The sequence below is a fragment of the Mytilus californianus genome, unplaced genomic scaffold (genome assembly GCF_021869535.1).
Source record: "Mytilus californianus isolate M0D057914Y unplaced genomic scaffold, xbMytCali1.0.p SCAF_2, whole genome shotgun sequence".
NCBI classification, from domain to species: Eukaryota; Metazoa; Mollusca; class Bivalvia; order Mytilida; family Mytilidae; genus Mytilus; species Mytilus californianus.
This window is the reverse complement of record NW_026262668.1, coordinates 37,447,746-37,469,089: the sequence shown is the minus strand read 5'-3', so window position 1 is coordinate 37,469,089 and position 21,344 is coordinate 37,447,746. Positions and strand designations below refer to the sequence as shown.

Genomic DNA, 21,344 nt, shown 5'->3' with positions numbered 1-21,344 from the left:
TGTTTAGCACGTTAAAAGTACACACAGTTTTATCCATACATCATGAATGTCTTCTATGACATCAATTCTATAAACTATCAACAGTTGCAGTTTGATATAAATTTTAGGTAACAGAAGCAGATTTTACACTAGTATTGTTTTCTTAAAAGATAATTGATTAGATGAACACTTTTATTGCTGATAAACTTCATAAAATAATTTTGGCTTTTAATTTAAAATGCTAAATAATGTATTGCAGGTATTTAGGTTGGACATTGCAGTAGAAAATGTAATTCATCTTTACTGTGCATGTCATTCTCTAAATTCTAATATTTGCAGATTTAGTCTTGATTTTCACTAAACAGATAAATATCATCCTCTTGTTAGCTATAGTGAGAATATGTTGTATAGACATTTTTGTTTTCCTTTACAATTTTTCCTTTCTACTATATCCAAAAGATATAAACCTGATGAGGATTTCTCCCTCAGGAGCCCCATTCCCAATTAGAAAATAGAAACTGCCCCAATTAACTGTTTAAAAACATTTTCCTCTGCGACAGAGGGGGCATTAAGTACTTGTATGTCTGTACGTACATCTGTACGCCCCAAAATTTTCCTTTCTTTAGCTTTAGTTTGCCTCAACCAAATGTTATGAAATTTATACACAATGCTTATTACCACTAAACACAGATCAAGTTCGAATTTGGGTTGTGTCATTTTACCTTTCTTGGGTTATGTCCCTTTATTACGCAATATGCAAGTGGGGGCATCATCTGTGTCCCATGGACACATTCTCCATCTATTTATATGAAATATGATTATTGTTTATTTATGTTTTCATATTATGCAAAGAAACTCATTTAATGAAAAAAAAATTATCAGTTTGAAAGAGAATACCCTTTTCCAAAATGCTTTGAAAAATACTTTTTAACCCTTTTGTCAGCATGGAATTATGGTTCATTTATATAAACATTCAAAGATATTTTATGGTGCTTAAAAGGCTCTGGAATAGAAAGAATTTGGAAAAAGTGCTGAAACATGCACATCTTGAGTTTTAATGTCTAGTCTAGACAAAGTTGTCCATGCTCGACTTAAATGTGCTATTTTCAGTGTCTGCAGCATCAAGAATTGTGAAAATTTTGTGATTAGGTCAGGTAACAGGTAACCATTAGTGGTAATTTTATGACTTTTCATAGGTAGTTGTATAACGATTGGAACATCTCGCTTCTATGGAGATTATTTGACAATCCCCCCCCTCGGTCTTAGTCTATTTACTTTGAAACTCTCGCATAATTTACAAGTCACATGTCACAGGCGAGGCATATCTGTGTCAACAGTTTTTCTTGGCCATGAAAATTTCATGAGAAAGTTGTAGTTTATCTGTATTGAAAAAAGAAGTATGAACCTTTTATATATTTTTTTAATGGTGGAAGAAACCACTTGAATTTACTGACTTTTTTCACATTTTATGCTTGAGTCATGTTTGTTACTTCTTTACCAACTGGTATGTTAGTTTATTTATAAATTTTTGTAAAGACTCCCAAAGAAAATAAATTTTTCATGAATTCATACCATGAATCATATTTTAATCATTATTACATTAGGGATATAAAGAAACTTTTAAAAATCAAGTAAGTGTATAATAAATGGATTATTACACTAATGTTTAGGAATATTGGGAGCTGGTTGATAACAAAAGGATTATTACACTGTAAGCTAGGAATATGACTTTTTGCAAAGATTGGTATAGTGACTTTTAGCTATATGCTATTGTGAGGTCAGATCTCCAGATATGTCCCAATTATGGCTTTCTATTGTCTGTAGACTATAAATTTTGAAAATATGGAAAGTTGGTCTTTGACATGGCTTATTTTGTATCTATGAAAGCAAATAGATATTTAGATATTCCTAAAAAGTGTAATAAGCCATACATAAGATAGTACCATGGCATTTTTTGACCGCTTGAATATTTTGTTTTGAATGCCAGATTCAATAGAAATAGACTTAATTAATGGGTTAATTTTTTCTCATATAACAAATGTCTTTCCATGGAAATTTATTAAATTGTATTCAAGCTTTTTCTGATCAAATCATAGGCAATGGAAATTTTTGTGACAATAAAAGGACTGATGAAGTCTTTGAATGTTAAATAGTTTGTTATAAATCTGATGATAAATATAACATAATGGAGGCACATGCAATGATAAAATGTTAATTTTTTGTTTCTAAAGAGTTAAATGTAAAAAAATAAAACCCAGCTGAAGTGAAATTGAAAACAATGGTACTATGTTATAACTGAACTTACTGGTACATATATAAACATATGATACTGATTCTATATATAGCTTTAATATTAATTAGCAGTTTCTAAAAGAAGCAAGCTTCTAACCATAATCAGCTAATAATGGCTCTATTGTTAATATTAATTTTATTGAAATTGATATTAAGTTATACTGATATGATTATGACTTGAGGTTATTTTTATGCCCCCGCCACGTCTGTCCGTATGTCCCAAAGTTGGTTTCTGTTCTCTAACTTTAGATTGCCTCAACCAAATGTTATGAAACTTATACACAATGCTTATTACCACAAAACACAGATCAAGATTGAATTTTGGTGGCATCACTTTAACTGTTCTAGAGTTATGTCCCTTTACAAATGGAAAAATTGCTGAATTTTTCGTTTCCGTTCTCTAACTTTAGTTTGCCTGAACCAAATGTTATGAAACACATACACAATGCTTTTTACCACAAAACACAGATCAAGATTGAATTTTGGTGTTGTCACTTTAACCGTTCTAGAGAAATGCCCTTTTAAAAATGGAAAAATTGCTGAATTTTTCGTTTCCGTTCTCTAACTTTAGTTTGCCTCTACCAAATGTTATCAAACTTATACACAATGCTTATTACCACAAAACACAGATCAAGTTTGAATTTTGGAGGTGTCACTTTTACTGTTCTAGAGTTATGCCCCTTTATAACTTTATATGATATGCAAGTGGGGGCATCATCTGTGTCCCATGGACACATTCCCCATTTATTTTTCTCTTTAAAGAACATTAAAGAAAATTTTGAAAATTGAATTGATTATTAAGATGAGAATTTACATTTAGTATGGTTATTTTCACATATATGCATGCATTAATTTTTTTAAATTAAATTTTCACCAATATTTATCATCTTCACATCACATTTCAAAAGTATCATTACACATGTATATGCAAAAAAGTATCATTACACATGTGTACACAATAAATGGGTGCATACAGACACAGGCAAATCATGAAAAAAAATAATAATAAGGGCCAAATTTTCTCAGAAATTCTACAATAATGGGCTACTGCATATATGCTTAATAGGAAAACAATTATTGCTTACTTACCTTTATTTCACTGACACTGTAAACTGATTTCTAAATTTCATATAACATATATCTTTACATTGGAAGTACCACAACTCTTTTTTTTCTGTTGGTGCTAGTACCATGTTTGTCTTGCAATGACAAAGTTGAGAAAGCAAGACTTAGACAGTGGCAGCGTCATCAATATAAATGAATTTTATAAACTGCAAGCGAAAGGCATAATTTTATTTATAATTCTTTTGCTTCTTTTTCTCACTATATTATTTTGATATTGAAGCGCACTGGTCACACAGTATCATAGCATTATACTGAGGTAAAACTTATCAGATGCCTCAGTTTCTTGAAAATTTGTCCATTTAGTTTTCATTAATTTGCAGACCAGTATGTTACAGTATTATGTCTATTCACATTTAACTTTTCATAGCTATGCCAGCCTGCTTTAATATTTTATTTAATAACGTTTAAACTTGACATTACAAATAAATTTTTATACTATTGACAATTCTTTTACAAAGGAATACTATTTTAAATTCTCTCTCAGACACTTTGTTTTATTTTGACATTAAATTTAGCAGATGTTAATTTTTGCTTCATTTTCTTATGCATTATGCTTTACATTCATTCATTTATTTTAATCTAATTTCATGTAATGTGTTTCATATAAACTTGAGTCCAAGGTAAAAATAAATAAATAAATAGCTCAAATTGTGAATTAAATTTAGGTCGCTAAATTTATTTAGTTATCAGCAATTAAAGGAACAACATTTTACTCTGTATGCTGAAGTAAATGTTCTATTTCTTTGAATTTTGTTGTCTGGTTTAAAAAAAAAAAATATTGGTCATTCCTAGGGTAAATAAATAACTAAGAAGATGTGGGATGATTGCCAATGAAACAACTCTCCAGCAGAATTTATTAATGAACAGCAAATTTATTGTAGTGCAGAACCCAATTTTTGCCTCAAAAGTATCTTTGTCACATCACATGTTATTTCAGCAGATCTATGTACACTTTTCAAAATCCAACATGACATACTGAGATATAGTAATATACCATGACCATATGTATGACATACTGAGATATACCATGATCATATGGATGACATACTGAGATATACCATGACCATATGGATGACATATTGAGATATACCATGACCATAGGGATGACATACTGAGATATACCATGACCATATATAGGGATGACATACTGAGATATACCATGACCATATTGATGACATCCTGAGATATACCATGACCATATGGATGACATACTGAGATATACCATGACTATATGGAAGTGTGATGACCTCTACTGCAGATGATTGTACTTTGATTTTTGTCCAGGTTAAACCAAATGCTCTAAAACTGATATTTGCCTCTTTTCATAGAGTTTAAAAGTAACTGGAACATTTTCATAAATATTTTTTTTAGTTGTAATATTTTGATGTAATTTTGCATTTGTAGGTTATCAGAAAAGGATGGTTAACATTACACAATATAAGTTTTATGAAAGGAGGATCAAAAGAATTCTGGTTTGTTTTGACAACTGAATCCCTGTCATGGTTTAAAGACGAGGAGGTAAATTATTGGGGTATCAGTAGATTTATTTGAACAATGATAGCTAATGATTTGTTTGTATAAAAATATCTTTTCTAAAACTCTGTCAGTTTAGATGAAAGGAGGTGCAGGGTCTACATCGAGGAGACAGCAACCCGATGACACAATAAAAAAATCTTGCTCACGGCTGAAAAAATGTAAAACCAAGAAATAAAATTTTAAATTAAGAATGCAACAATTTAAAAAGTTTTTTTAAAAAAGCATGTGCCATAATAACTTATGCTATCTCTAAAATTTCTGAGATAATAAGTACTTATATAACAGTATTTTTATGACTTTTTCTCTGCATACTTTGGAATAGTTATTATTAAAAGAGAATCTGATAAGTTAATTGCATTATAATGCCATCATATGAACATAAGTTCTCATATTATGTAGATGTGTAATGTTAATATTCTCATCTGCTTTACCTTGAAAAGAATAACATAAAAAACAAATTTGCCAAATTCACTTTGTTATGATTCACCTTATTTTAGTAAATTTACAAATGTTCATAAATTGTAAAGTTCTATCCAAAATATTTATAATATTGGTAAATCAAATCATTGTCAAACTTTTGAAAGGTATAGGGAGGGTGTACAAAAAGATGTCCTGATTTTGTCTTCATCAGCAGTACTCCTGATCATGATCAAATGATTGAAACCCAAAGGGAAATGAAAAGTAGAATATTTTGATGTTGAACTTAGAAGCCCAAGGTTAAACTTTTTTGATATCTACATGCAAGTCAGCATTTCAAACTTAAAATTATGATTCATATTTTTGTAAATGTATGAATTTATATAGAAACATAATTTTATGGTTTAATGTGATTGTCGAGTAGTTATTACCATGATTACTGAAAGATTTATTGAACTGCCATCAGCCTAGTTATCCTTGAATATATATAAATATGTCACTTTGGGTTCATTATTATTTGCGGGTACTAAATTTTATGGATTTGTGGGTATAAGTGAACCGTAAATTCAAATTCAAAATTTCCTATGTTTATCTTGACTCCATGAAAATAAGTATCCATAAAATAAATGAATCCACTGTATCATTTAACATTTGTGATCTGTTTCATGTACTTCTTAATCCTTTCATGACTAAAGCTGTATACTTTGTGTCCATTGCAAATAACTGCATGTGTATATGTGTTTACATGCTATCTCTAATATGAAAGAGATCGGCCAATCTTACATTACCTTGCATTTAGTGTTGTTGCAGACCATGATATGTTTTAGAGAAATGCTGTAGGTTTTGTATGTAGAAGCTGTACTGGTAGAATAACTGTTCTTTGAGCATTGGTTTCTTGTAAAAATTAATGATTTTAGAAAGAAATTTTGCTTTTTTACTGTACTAGCATGTGTTGCCAAAACTTAACATGCAATTGACCTTTTCTCCCTGTACTATGAGTTTTATAGGTCAAGGTTATAGAACTTGTACATACTGTTGTCAGATTTTGAATTCCTTAGTGCAAGTATTTTGCATGTTCTCTGAAATGATTGTTGTGAAGTTAATTAACAAGAAATGTATAAGAAATGTTTTTAAGCAATTTGTAATTTTAAAGCTTTTGCATCAATTTTTAAAGTATTAAAAGTAGGAAACTTATAATACACAATCTTTTGAAATTATATGCATGGTTGGTCATTAAAGATAAGAAATACCTTCCAACCCTAACAACCCCCCACCCCACCCTTCATTTATTAAAAAAAATGACCATAATTTTAGGTTAATTGCAATGGCTAATAACTGGATTAACAGCATGAAGATTAGCTACCTAATTAACAGCATGAGCATTGTTCTGGCAAGGAAAATACTAACAAGATTAACAATTTGCCTTCAATGCAGATTGATAAATTTTTCAAATTATTTGATAACCTACATGTATATTACTACATGTAGATGAACACTAACAAATATTTATTTTGTATTTCTTCATTAACAAATAATGAAAAAAAATATATATATCGAGCTCTGAAGAAGAGGATTTTTAATGTAGGAAAAGAACATCTTCTAATTCTGACAGAATTTATTAAAATATATACCTGTATACAGAAGTTAAAATATGCTGAACAACACAATCTTAAAAAATCAAATAGTCTTTTAAATTAATGAAAGATTTGTTCAGAAATTTTGATATTGGTTCAGGGTTAGTAGTTGTTTCAGTATGGCAGTTGAAAAAGTTATATCACATAAAAAAATTTCTTTGCATCTGCCAAGCATTTCTCATAGACATGATTAAACAAATGGTATGTTTTAACAGATTTCCACATAAATAATTTGACCACACTTTTCTATTCATACTCCCTTACCCTGCTGAAAAAACTGTCATCTGGTAAGATTACCTTTAGGTTCATATTTCATGAAGACAACATGTTTTTAATTTCAAATATACTTAACTTTATGATGTAATTATGTGACGTGTGTGTTTAAAATGAGATTGGCTGAAAAAAAGACTATCTCAGAAATGCTTTAGTTTTTGACATCAAGAAAATCAAATTCTGTTATCTTAAAGTTAATTCATATATAAGTCTGTTTAGTAGTAAATTATAGTGCATATTTAATAAAAAATTCAGACTGCTTTAATAGATTATTTTCTAGTAAAATATAATTTTTTTCAAATTTTGTACAAAGTTTGTGTAGAAAATTAAAAAAAAAAAGACAAACTGATCTGCAAATAAGTGGCATGTTTCTTGTGTTGATTAGTTAAAGAAGATCTAGGACCTTCAATCAACTACAACTTCAACTCTTACTATTTTCTAGATAAATACTTTGGTACAAAACTGTCATTGTTGTTCCTTATTATATGTTATGTGTTGTAAAGCTTTCTTTTTTATCTCTTATTTTCTCAAATTTTTTGCTTTTAATCTTTTTTTTTTGTGATAAATTTTAATATCACGCTACTTGAGTGATATGGGTTTTTCTCAGTCGCGTAGAATGAGAATGTATGATGTCGTGAGCCTACATCATTGACGAAGCTTAGGTAAATAGCGATAAACAGTTTAACAATGGTCTTTCAAACTAGAAGATGTTTCTCTGCTACAACTTATCCCATTGAAAGAGATTTTAGCTGACAACCACCTTTTCTTTTGAAATACCATGGATAATCTATAAGCAGAGGAGAAAAGGGTAAATTATTTGCAGACATTTCAAATCTAAAATTGTCAGAACTTAATGTTTTTAAAATTGTATGGTCAAAAACTTGGTTCTAATAAATAGTGTCATAGATTTTAATGAAATTTGGCAGGCATACAGATTATTACAGAGTTGAACATTACGTACAGGCCTTTTATATTATTATGATTATTATCAACTATAAAATTAAAATGACCTTCCAGGTGAAGGTCACATTGCTGAGTTGAATGAAGTCTGCCCTTGATTCAGGCAGTGGCCAAAAAAGCACAAATACACATTGAATTTAGTTTGGAATATGAATTATTTGAATTAATAGCATTCATTTTGTTTTAAAACCTACATGTAGTAACAGGAGCATTGTGAATTGTATAGAATGTACAACAAATGTTAAAAATAACTGTAAATTTCAAGCAATATGCTATATGATTTTTTAGGACAGTGATTTTGAGAAATTAGCTTAGCAGAACTGAAAATCCTTTAAAAACGATCTGACTACAGGTTAAGATTAGATAATGGTAAAAAGACTTATGGGATGTATTTCATTTAGACAATAAAACAGGAACACACAAAAAAAACAATGACATCTGATCGGTATAACAACCTCTAAATTGCTCAAAGTCTAGATTTTTTTTTTTTATTTAAGTTCTGCTACCAATTCCTTATTCTCTAAATCATGAAGGACAAAATTGGTGTACTGACTTGGGACAGACACACAAACTAATGAGGTTTCACTACTTTGTTTAATCTTAACCTTCCCCACAACAAATCAATTCCAATCGTATTTTGAAAACCAGATAAATGTGTAAAGTTCTGCTTTTTTTTCCCTTTCAAATGTATATTATGCAAAAAAGTAATAATGATTTTTCACCAACTTTCAAAATCTGTTTGTGCTATAATTGAGTGTGCCTTACTAATATGTTACTTTCAGGAAGGAGACAAGAAATACATGTTAGCGCTGGAAAGTGTTAAAGTCCGAGATGTTGAAAAAATGTTGTCTAGGCGTCCAACTTTTGCTCTTTTCTCTTCAGAACATAGGTATCAATCAATGTTGTACAACCACTTCTGGTGAAAATGGATCAACCTATTTAATACAGCATGTGCATTTTTGAGCACCTTAGTCTTCCCCCTTTCCATTTTAAAAACATAGCCTCTAGAAAATAACTATATAGTTTATAGCTTCTGTTTTATTAGTTTTATTGCTGCATGTCGCTGAAGTTCTTCTCATTTTCATTTTATACCTGTAGATTTGTATTGGCATGCTTGGATTTGATTGTGTTGCACATTTTGTACCCACTAGCTTTTCATGTTTTCTAACATTCTAGGAGAAAGACAAGAAGTACATGTTAGGATTAGATAACCTTAAAGTACGGGACACTGGTGACTCAGGAATTTTGAGCAGAAGAAAAGGTTTTGCCCTTTTCAATAATGATAACAGGTTAGGTCATTCCCTTTAACCTTCCCAACTTGCTATTTTGTAAACTGGTACTATTGACTGATTATTAGTTTTTTGTGCAGAGCTCATTTTGAGTCAATACAACACCAGTTTGACCCTGCACATGCAAAGGAGATCACCAGAAAGATATTTCTGTTGTGTTTCACAAATAAGAAATGTTCAGAATGCATATTATTTCTGCCAATGAATAAATTATGCTTATTTATTTACAAAATTTTAAAATATTTCATTGAATTAATTTATATTCTTTATTTGATATATATGTAAAAATAAAATTCAATTTATGCTTATGTCAATATTTATCTAAACATTATTATTGTGAAGCGCAACATATAAGTATTTCTTGTGATGTCATTTATCCAATGAAGAAACTCCTTATGTCCACAGTAGCCTTAACATTGATTGGTCTTGCTATGGCAGCAGATAAGTATTGCACCATCATGAACTTGACCTAAATGGAAGCAAATTTTTTTGTATTATTATTGATATTAATTTCTAGGAGAAAGAGAAGAAATTTATGATTCCTTTAGATGGTTTAAAGATTAGGGACATGGAGGGCGGTTTGTTCTCACATAAGAACATGTTTGCTATATTTAACCCTGAGTCAAGGTAAGGTTGGCATGGCAACAGTAGGTGCGTTATATTTAATCAGTTTGCTGTGGTGGTAGTCTTCTAAGAAAAAATTAGAGCAATATTTTATATAAATTTCTTTAAAAACTGTTTTAAGTATATTTTTTCAATTAATATTATGATGTTATTCTGATCAGTTCAAAATATATCCATATATTATGATTCTAGTTTATTCATTTAGATTAAACAATTTTGTAAATATGTACATTCCCAAAAATACTATTGTTCACTAACTGGAATATCAATTCATATTTGTGGAATTAGAAAACCGTTATCAGGGTTAGTTTTCCAGGTGATACAAAGATAGTTATTATTTCTTTCAAGACTCAACTTGATAAAATATTGCTTAATTTCATTTTCTTTCTTTCTAAATCTTTGTTCATTTACTTTTATTTTAATGTAGGATTTTGTCACTTTAGTGCTTACTAAATATAAATATTCTAATGTCTCTAATTGGCATTGGATTTTATTAATACATTTGATTGAATCGTACCTTGTAAATTTATTTATCATTGTACTTAATAATTGGTACGTTTTAAAACATATGCACAATTTCATCATGATCACTGAAATCACATCTTCTTTAGCAAACTAAGCAAAAGGTTATGATCCATACAGGAAACTTTAAAAAGTACTCGGGGTAAACTACTTGGCATCTATTTGACATACTCTATCATGACAAGTAGGTTCTGGATCAATTATTTAAACCATTTGGCAACAAAGACTCCATACATAGTTTCTATGATTATTTTACTTTGCAAGGGAAACTTTGTGGCATTACAGGTCAATCTTATTGTTCTATTATAGACTGATTAAGACAGTTGAAGCAAAGCCAAAAATGTTCAAAATATAGATTGATTTATTAATGTTACTATATAAATGCTTATTTAACAAGTGTCTGCAGAAAGTTATTACAGTGTAATCGTAATAAATATCAGTACACCTTAAGTACAGTTTGCTATCTTAGTCACTAGTAACCTGCTTTAACTTCAATTATTCACTGCTTATACAAGGAAACATAATTTTTATGGTAGTTAGCCAGTTATAAATAGATTTTAATGTAGATTGTGTAGCAATATCTGTTATCTTGTAATATGAATATGTTTTTAAAATGTGTCAATAGTCTCATGTCATGTTTATATCAATGTTGATAATGATCAGAAGTAATGCAATAAGCCACTATGCCAGTATGGTCCGCAAATTGTTAAAAAATATCATAAAGACCTATGAGCTACGGTTCTGCTGCTAGTCAGTGGTAAGACCACTAAATGTATAAGGTTCAGCAACCACAACTTGAAAAAAGAAGGAAAAAGAAGAAAAAAAGACAGAATGGCAGCCGAATGTTTATACTGTATTTTTCATTTTTTTTTTTTTTTTTTCAGATCTTTTTTTTTTCTAATAAAAAAGTGCTTCATTTGTTTTATTACAATTTACTCATGTTCTTATTTGGAGGTCAACATACATCTTTCACAATAGACAAGCACCCAAATTTTATGACATACTTTTAAGTCATACTGAGTCAGCTGAATATGAATTCTTGCTTTATTTGTGTACTATAAAAAGAAATCATTGGTTTTTCAACCATGTATTAATTAAGTGTTTATATGCATCATAAAGTTACTATAGTTTATGAAATGGGTCTATTGCAAGGTCATCAGTGTTACCCATTATGTAAAATACCCTTAGAAATGATTTCAATCTTCTAATAGTTATTTTGAAATGATAGTCCTTATTTTTATTTTACAGAAACGTATATAAAGATTATAAACAATTAGAATTATCTGGAGAATCACAAGACGACATTGACAGCTGGAAGGCATCATTTCTCAGGGCTGGAGTATACCCTGACAGGTCACAGGAAGAAGGAAATACTACTGTAAGTAGGGCATTGTGGGAAATTACAATGCATTGTGGTATAAGTTATAGCCTGCAAATATGAATTGAAATGCTAAAAATAATGACATATTATGAAAAGGTCCAGAATGGATGTTGTTTAACAACCTTACTTTAGCAATTTCCAAAAAATATAGAATTTATTGCACTAAACGTCTGTTCACATAGAGCTTTGGAATTCATAGAGCGCATGCGTTGACAAAAAGATCTTTGAGCATAAAGTTTGTTATAACATTTTACTTATATTACTTGAATGTTTAATTTGTCGAAGTCTGCACTCTATGTTTCATAGGCCAAAATTTGATTAAATTCAGAAAGATTTGTTTAATTTACAAAAAAATCTACTTTTGGCATCTTTTATTTGTAAATATAAACATGTTACAAGAAAAGCTTAACAAAAATAGTTCAATTTCACTGACTGACGTGTCTTTTCATCAACTTGAAAATATTTTTTAGCTTTCAACAATAGACTTAATATGGACTTAATATTTGGTTTCAACTGTAACCCTTACTGAACTCACTCCTTCACAAGCTCAGTATGGACAGACTATATCCTATGCCTATTGATTAAACTTCACATTGTTTATTTTACCTGTAGAATAGATTTGAATACTTTTATTTCATTGTTTGTTTATGTACAATGACATTTGGCTGAAAATTATCAAACCTGACCATTCAAACTATTTGTCGTGAAAAAAAAGATTTTAGAAATCCTTTCAAATAACAAGGTTAGAACAAATGTAGATGACAAAATATTCAAAATTTTCAAACTTAGAAGTTTTAACCAGTTTGTGTCATAAAATAGAAAAAAAAAATCAGTTTTTTTTTAATTGAGACATGTCAATGTACATTTTACAGTTACCGTACATTCCTCTTTCAGTTTCTTTTTTAATTGAGACATGTCAATGTACATTTTACAGTTACCGTACATTCCTCTTTCAGTTTCTTTTTTAATTGAGACATGTCAATGTACATTTTACAGTTACCGTACATTCCTCCTTCAGTTTCTTTTCAGTTCTCTTATACAAAGAAAGACTGCCATATATTGTAATCTATTTAGAAGGTTTTAAATATTATAAGTTACTTTGATTGAACCATTTTAAATACTGTTGAATTATTATTATTCATTGGAAATTAAATTTCATCAGTAGTATTAAATAATGCACAAAATTATTATTGTCTTTAAAGAAACTTGAAATGCTAAAAATAGAAGAACAAAAGTTCTCTTTTCATAGCTGGCAGTATTTATTTGTGTATTAATGAAAATGTGTGCTACTTCCCTTTTAACTCAGCTGGCCCTTGTAAAGAAACTTGGGAACATTCCATTAAATTATACAAGCCACATAAAAAATATACTTAAAATCTGATCTATTGGTTTGTATTCAAAACATTTATTGAATAGGAGTATGCATAAGATTAGTATATTATAAAGATTAATTGAATGCTTTCCTATTTTCAGAGTGCCTTTCCTTGGTTACTTGTATTATTAAATGGAATTCCCCTCATGGTTATGTACTTATTGATAGTTTGTTAATTTAGAAGATTCTGTGTAGCTATTGGCAGTTTAAGAATACAAAGCATTGTGGGTATTTTCATTGTTTGTACATCAAAATGAAAATAAATTAATCACATGTTTATGAAAATATAACCCAGAATGCATTGAATTCTTAAAAGGCTAATTCATTTTGTAGCCTTTTCCTTTTCAGTTAAGAATAACCATAATTTTGTTTCTTATTTTTAGTCTGGAAGGGTATGTTGAAATTATTCTTATGAAAGCAGTAATGCCTGTATGTTATGGTGTTAAAATATTGAATGTAACTTATACTGAATCAGAATTATGCAAATTAGAGGTTGATTTAATTTATTACTGTAAATTTAGTCTTCCTAAAAGAAACCTTTTATTTTCCAATTTTTATAAGTGTTAATGTTCATGGTTGTTGTCTTTTGTTGAGAATGCAACAAGGTAATTTTGGTAATATTTTAGTCATTTGAGAGTACAATTTAATTTGCAAATACTATTTTTGATTTCTGAATAAGAAAAAAACAACAAAAATGAGCTTGTATTCAACCTTCTAATGTCCTCAATCATGATTGTGTTAGAAGAGCAAACTATGACAGCCTTTCTGGAAATGTGAGAATTTTATGCTGTTACATAAATTTTAGTGATTTGATTATTTATTACTTAAATTAGAAATAAAAATGCTAAATTTATCATTCTCAAGAGACAATTTGTGTCTTCTTTTGCTTTCTATATTTTCTTGTGGTCTTCATAAAGTTTTAGATTTGTTTTCTTCTCCAAAAAGAGGTATTATGATTTTACTTTTCTTACATGAAATGAGTTCTCCTTCTTCTTCTTTGACTTTTAAATAATTTATACTTGTACTGTTATGCTTGAGGACATCAGTTGTGAGTTGGAATCAGTTCTTAAATTCTATGATTGACACCCATGAGAATTTTTGTTGTACATGTATCTGTATGTTTTACATTCATGGGTATAGCTTTTCTAATAATTGTAGTGTTTTGTAGTTCACTCGCATGTTTTTGGTGGCTTTTTCACTAAAATGAAACTTTGATATGGAATTTCTTGAATATTTACATACATGTTGTGAAAATCAGCTCAGTATCAAATGTATATGTATATATAATAGTATTAAATAAAATTGAGAATGGAAAGGGGGAATGTGTCAATGAGACAACAACTCGACTAAAGAGCAGAAAACAGCCGAAGGCCACCAATGGGTCCTCAACACAGCGAGAAAATCTTGCACCCAGAGGCGGGCTTCAGCTGGCCCCTAAACAAAAATGTGTACTAGTTCAATGAAGGTTAGTTTTTTTTTTTTTAATTGGCAAGTAACTTCCTTATATCAAAATTTGTAAGTAAGAAAATTAAGAATTGTCTCCCATAGTTTACCTTTGGTAAGGGAGACAACTGAATGTTTATTATCATGTTTAGAAGTGAATTTTTATTTTGATGTGTGAAAGGCCATTTATGAAAGATGCTTATTAGAAGTGAACCATGACTGTGAAAACATTTATTTATAAATTTTAGCTAGTATTTCTTCTTTTGCTTTTTGTCAGCATTTTACAAAGATGAAAATTCTGGCAGTATTTACAAGTTTGCAAGTTAAAAACAAAATTGTTGTTGGGTTCCTGTATCATCTACTCTACTTTTTTATATATTGCTGAAATTTATATTATTCATTTATCAAGTGACATTAATAAGACCTCTTATACAGCATACAAGATATTGATAATTTTAGCAGAGTACAAGTATTTAAGCAATAAAAAATTGTGTTCACAGAGTGTACAGGCTCGGGTCTAATTGTTAACAAAATGTAAACTTATACAGAGAGACTTGATTTTAAGTAATACAACACTGTTTGATTTGGCAATATTTAAAAAAAAATACCTGTGAGATCATTGTCTTTATTTTCAAAAGAGTCAGTTTAATGGAGATATTAAAAAAAACACTTGCAAGATCAAAATCAGTACTTTTGTATAACAAAAAATTACTTTACAATATTTATTTTGATTTACAATAATTATTTTAATACAATGTACACAAATTTAATCACATCAATTTGTTTTGTATTTCTTATTTAACATGCATGTTACAGCTACTTTTATATTAATTAGTAGTAGAAACTTCTCTTAGTTTTCTCTACCATATAGTATAACTATATAATTGTATATCAGCTTATACTTACATTTGTAGTAGGACACAAACTGTGAAAGGGAAGGGAAACTAGTATTTATAATCAAGTAATCCTGAATAATGTTGCTTTCCATTACTTAAGATTATTAAGATAGTGCCATACACATAATTTTGATAAAAGCTTGCTATGGTAGAGAACCGTAAAATGGATTATTTTCATGATTTCAAAGACTAAACCTGTTTGGGAGGTTGCAATTTTTCCGTGTTTTACTTTTTTTTTCATTCATATCCTACATATTAAAGATAAAATGTACAAGATTGGGAACATTTTCATGATTGTATACCAATTGCGAAATATAAAAGGAAATTAAACACCTTCCAAAAATTTCCCTCTTTACAGCATTAGCTTGTTTTGATAGAGTTTAGATATGTGTCTGTTATATTAAAAACTGTATTGTTTAGTTTAAACTATATTTATTCAGATAAATCATCACATAACAATAGAATACACTTGAAATAAATATCTAGGATTTATAGAAACAAGCAACATTGCTTTAACAAATCTCTATTCTGTTATGTTTTAATTTGTTAAATAAAATGAATAGTTTAAATTGAATAGTCTTTATTTTACTTGCAAAAACATAAAAATCAGAAATTGATGGAAAAGATTTAGGTCTTTAGTTTAAAAAAAAATCAGAATCCAAATGTCCAGGATTGGAATGCATTTTTCAAATCCTATTCCTTAAAAAGAAGGTTAAATTTTAGTTTTGTGAAAATAATTTCGTTTAACAACAATTAAGCATTTATCACTTTGAACACTCATAACTTGAAACTATTTAGATATAATTCTAGAGGAATATTCTTTAGTTAAGTGAATAAATCATACTGAATGTATAAATTAGTAGTTCTATTTCATATTTGTTTTCAGGCTAAGGATGATATTGGTTCTATGGATCCACAACTTGAAAGACAGGTTGAGACTATTAGAAATTTAGTAGATTCCTACATGAAAATAGTGAACAAAACTCAGAGAGATCTGGTACCCAAAACCATCATGTTCCTATGTGTTAACAATGTAAGTACCAGTTAGTTAAAGGAATGTAACTCTGGTACCTGAGATCATAATGATTTAATAAGCTATTGATATTGAAGGTACCAGTCAGTCCAATAATGATTGGCCCTGTGACCTTCTTTGTAATAAATTAAAACAAACAGCAGTGTTCTCCTCAGAAATTTCTTATATCATCGTGGCATACAAGTAATTATGAAATACCATATTGTTTCTAGAAACAATATCATCACATCCATAACATTATCTATAAGAAACTTATTTCAGATAACATCACATTCTAATAATATAGCATCACACTATCATGATGCTAAAAGGCCCTGGTGAGAACATTGGCCAGGAGGTGTGTTCTACCAGGCTTTCATTTATGAATAGTACCTGTCTCCCCAAAACTGACATACATGTAACTTGGATTATTAAGTTAACAAACGAACCTGATATGTGACCAAACTTTTGCATGAAGAAGCACTTGGTCATTATCATAATTTGCATTTTGACCAGGGCTTCCAAAATTATTTTTAGCCAGCCGGACATTTTTTATATTATCCCGATTTTAATCCCTTAAGACTAAATAAACAAAAGGCAATATTGGTAATCAGTTGCCGAGTTGGACATCCCAATGATTGACAATAAAAAAAAGCGATATTAAACTTTCTTTGATTCAAATTCGAAGTTCTGACGTAAACTGTTTAAATTGGCAGTGCATCATTCGAAGTGTGCAACATCAGCGTACCTATATCTGCCTTAGACTCTTTATTTGGGCAAAATGACATTGTCAAAAACTTTACTTTCGTTTTTAAACCGGATGTTATCTTGATAATGGTAAAACATGGACCATAGACGGATACGTAAATTCGGTGTACGTTTGCAAAGCATGAATGAGTGTAAGTAGCTCTTTCTACGTTATTTCTGGGACTATTATACTAACTGTTAGTATAATAGTCCCAGGTTATTTCTTCAAGAAAATATTCGAAATAAACATGAGATAAAGGTATCTATGACAATTTAAGCATTTTTTGATGAAATTAGGCTGCATAATTAAATTTCACACCTACGCACACATGTACTAGTTCAAACATGTCTCTGGTTCAATCAACGTGGTTATGACGATTTTTCATTTTCACCTTTTTAATTTTTTCATCAAATGATATTTGTAAACGTATTTCTGATAATTTAAATCTTTTTGACTAAATTAATTAGATGCAAACCGCTGAAATGTAAGAAAATAACTTTGAATAGACCGATCAATGTCCGGTTCAAAATAGTTTACCTGTCACCTGAACAGGTAAATTTCAGCTGTTCGACAACTAATTAGCCTTGATTAAAATGAGAAGGTATTAAAGTAGGGGTTGTTTTGATAGTACTTAATGATCATGTCACTTTTATGACCGGAAATGTGTGGCTGTTAAAGGCAAAAGGTTGGGTCAAAAAGATAGCGAATTATGTTAAAATGACCGTCTCTTAAGAAAGCCTTGAAAACTAAAAAGTAGATGTCCATTTCATGCTTTGCCCAGCCGGACTTTTACCGGACATTATACAAATGTCCGGAATATATGACCGTTTTGGAAGCCTTGATTTTGACCTATTTGTGAATCATGGAATAAACCATTGATAATAATAAATTGTGATTTGGGCATAAGCTTGATGTTTTTATTTGAAATAATTATCATATATATTACCTGATAAGTAATTTTCTTCTTTTTTTTTCAGGTACAAGAGTTTATAGGAGCAGAATTAATGGCACATCTATACTCAACTGTTGATCAGGTATAATAAAATCTTCAGCTTGTTCTTACGTGATCTGTTGTTCAGTTTAAGTACATATCATATGTGACAGTGTTCTTAATGTTAAGAAATATAGATTCCACCACTGCAACAAGTGTGTTACGATATTTCTCCACTCGAGACAGTTAGATTTTAATATTTAAAGCGCGAGGCTTGCCAAGCTTTTTAAATAATTAAGATTTACCTAGTGGGAGTGGAGAAATATCGTAATACACGAGTTATAGTGGTGGAATCTGTTTCTCTAATGGTTTTTATCCTTCCTTTTCAAAGATTTGCAGAAAGTTGTGTTCTTTATATGTGACGTCTTCAGACATGGTCGCCTTTTTTCATGACGTTACAATAGGAAATTCAGAATACACCAAGAAAATTTGACGTCATAATTAAATTTCGACCAATCATTTGCTGAGAACAGATATTTCACTAGTGAGGAGAACAATTTTTTCACAATCGGTTGGAAAATGTGAAAATAGTGAAAAAATTAGAGAAACAGAGTTCTTGTTCATGAATTATTTAATGATGCTTTAAACATCAATCAGAATAAGTTGACAAAAGTTATGTATTTTTCTTGTTATTAAAATTTTTGGATTAAAAAAATATGCAGTCAATGAAATTGTCAATTAGTCAATGATAATTCTTTCCAGTATTAAGATAATTTTTGTATTCTAAACAGCAATCATTAATGGAGGAATCCCAAGAAGAGGCTCAGAGAAGAGAGGAGTTGTTGAGAATGTATCATGCCACAAAGGAAGCTCTAGCAATTATTGGTGATATAAATGTAACAACGAATTCGACACCTACACCCCCTCCTGTAGATAATGACTGGTTACATATTGATCAAACAACTAATGGGTATGTAGGACAGTCCAGTGGCGGATCTAGGATAGGGAATTGAGGGTTTATACCCCCTTTTACTGCCAAATTTTGAAAAAATATATCATGTTTCTCACTATTTATATGATTTTTATGCCCCCGCCATAGTGGAGGGGGCATTAAGTTTTACCCTTGTCCGTCTGTACGTCCGTCCGTATGTCCCAAAATTGGTTTCCGTTCTCCAACTTTAGTTTGCCTCAACCAAATGTTATGAAACTTATACACAATGCTTATTACCATAAAACACAGATCAAGATTGAATTTGGGTAGCGTCACTTTTACCGTTCTAGAGTTATGCCCCTTTACAAATGGAAAATTGCTGAATTTTTGTTTCTGTTCTCTAACTTTAGTTTGCCTCAACCAAATGTTATGAAACTTATGCACAATGCTGATTACCACAAAACACAGATCAAGTGTGAATTTTGTTGTCGTCACTTTTACCGTTCTAGAATTGTGCCCCTTTACAAATGGAAAAATTGCTGAATTTTTCGTTTCCGTTCTCTAACTTAAGTTTGCCTCAACCAAATGTTATGAAATTTATACACAATGCTTATTACCATAAAACTCAGATCAAGTACAAATTTGGGTAGCGTCAGTTTTACTGTTCTTGAATTATGTTCCTTTATAATGTATATGCAAGCGGGTGCATCATCTGTGTCCCATGGACACATTCCCCATTTGTTTTAAGCATATAATAGTCCGAAATTTTTTTGACTTGCTTCAATTGCCATTATTTATTACATTCTCCTTTCATAAATCCTGGATCCACCCGTGCAGTTAGAAGTCAAAACTATTACATCTCTATAGTTACTGTATATTTCATATAAAAACACATATAAAAAAAATTGTCCTGAAATTATTTTACGTTGCTTTAACAGAAATTTTCACCATGAAATTAAAAAATTCTGTAGTTTTTTAAATGATTTTGAAATATTTGTATGAATTAAACTTTTGAAGAAATCACTGTTAAAAGACAAATTTGAATGGCTGCTAAAGAGTAAAATTGAGAATGGAAATGGGGAATGTGTCAAAGAGACAACAACCTGACCAAAGTGTAGAATGGGTCTTCAACAAAGCGAGAAAATCCCACACCTGGAGGCGGGCTTCAGCTTAGAAAAGCTTGTGTAGGGAAATTTCAATATTTGTATTTCAAATTGAATAATGTATTCTCAGTATGACACATTATGATTTTTAAAAAAATGCACACATTTATGAGAATAACAGTTAAAGTTTTCATTTAAATCTGAACATGAAATAAGCTTTTGACCTATTTAAAAAAATAAATGTGTTTTTATATGAAATATGTATCTTAATTTAGAGACTCTTGTGAGCCAATTTGATGGAAAATAAAACATTTTCTATGTACTATATTACAGAGGCGGGTCAAGACCATCATCACCGAAACCATCCAGGGGTGGACCACCACCACCATTGCCAAACCGACCAGGTCCTGGTGGATCATCAATGCCATCTAGACCGGCACCATCCATTCCAAACAGACCAGCACCAACTGCACCGGGAGGTGGACCACCAATACCTGCGTATGTATAATAGAATGTATATCAAAATTAGAGTTTAAAATTTTTCGTTTTTGAAGTTTATGTATTGGGGACTGTATATTAAGAAATGTTTATATTAATGTGGAAAAAAATACTAAAAGGATGGTAACCAAATTATTAAAACTCATTTTAGAATGCAACAGCATGTACAGGAATTGTGTTTATTAATTTTTCAATATCAAGGGTTATCTGAGGTAACAAGTTTTATCATGCTTTTTTGTGTCTCAAATATAATCAATGTTATTCATGTTTCCTTCTATACATTCCTTTAATATTTAACCATATCTGTTCTCTTTAAGTATTTTGAATGCTAATGTCTACTTAGAATGGAAGGCTTGTTCATTTGGCACATGTGAAATT

The 21,344-nt window shown here is 30.0% G+C and overlaps 1 protein-coding gene across 12 annotated transcripts in view; it reads left to right on the top strand.

Annotated features, from left to right (window-relative positions):
* Positions 1-21,344, top strand: part of LOC127729801 (dynamin-1-like) — a 67,013-nt gene that overhangs the window by 29,395 nt on the left and 16,274 nt on the right. For 6 of the 12 annotated variants that reach the window (XM_052237699.1, XM_052237707.1, XM_052237706.1 and 3 more), the window contains exons 13-20: positions 1,584-1,610; positions 4,801-4,914; positions 9,393-9,505; positions 11,900-12,029; positions 16,630-16,776; positions 18,481-18,537; positions 19,226-19,404; positions 20,802-20,966. In XM_052237699.1, the coding sequence (XP_052093659.1) occupies positions 1,584-1,610; positions 4,801-4,914; positions 9,393-9,505; positions 11,900-12,029; positions 16,630-16,776; positions 18,481-18,537; positions 19,226-19,404; positions 20,802-20,966 (932 nt within the window). Of the gene's footprint in view, positions 1-1,583; positions 1,611-4,800; positions 4,915-8,998; positions 9,106-9,392; positions 9,506-10,022; positions 10,133-11,899; positions 12,030-16,629; positions 16,777-18,480; positions 18,538-19,225; positions 19,405-20,801; positions 20,967-21,344 lie in introns of all 12 variants that reach the window. The other 6 variants (XM_052237701.1, XM_052237704.1, XM_052237700.1 and 3 more) reach the window with 4 other exon arrangements.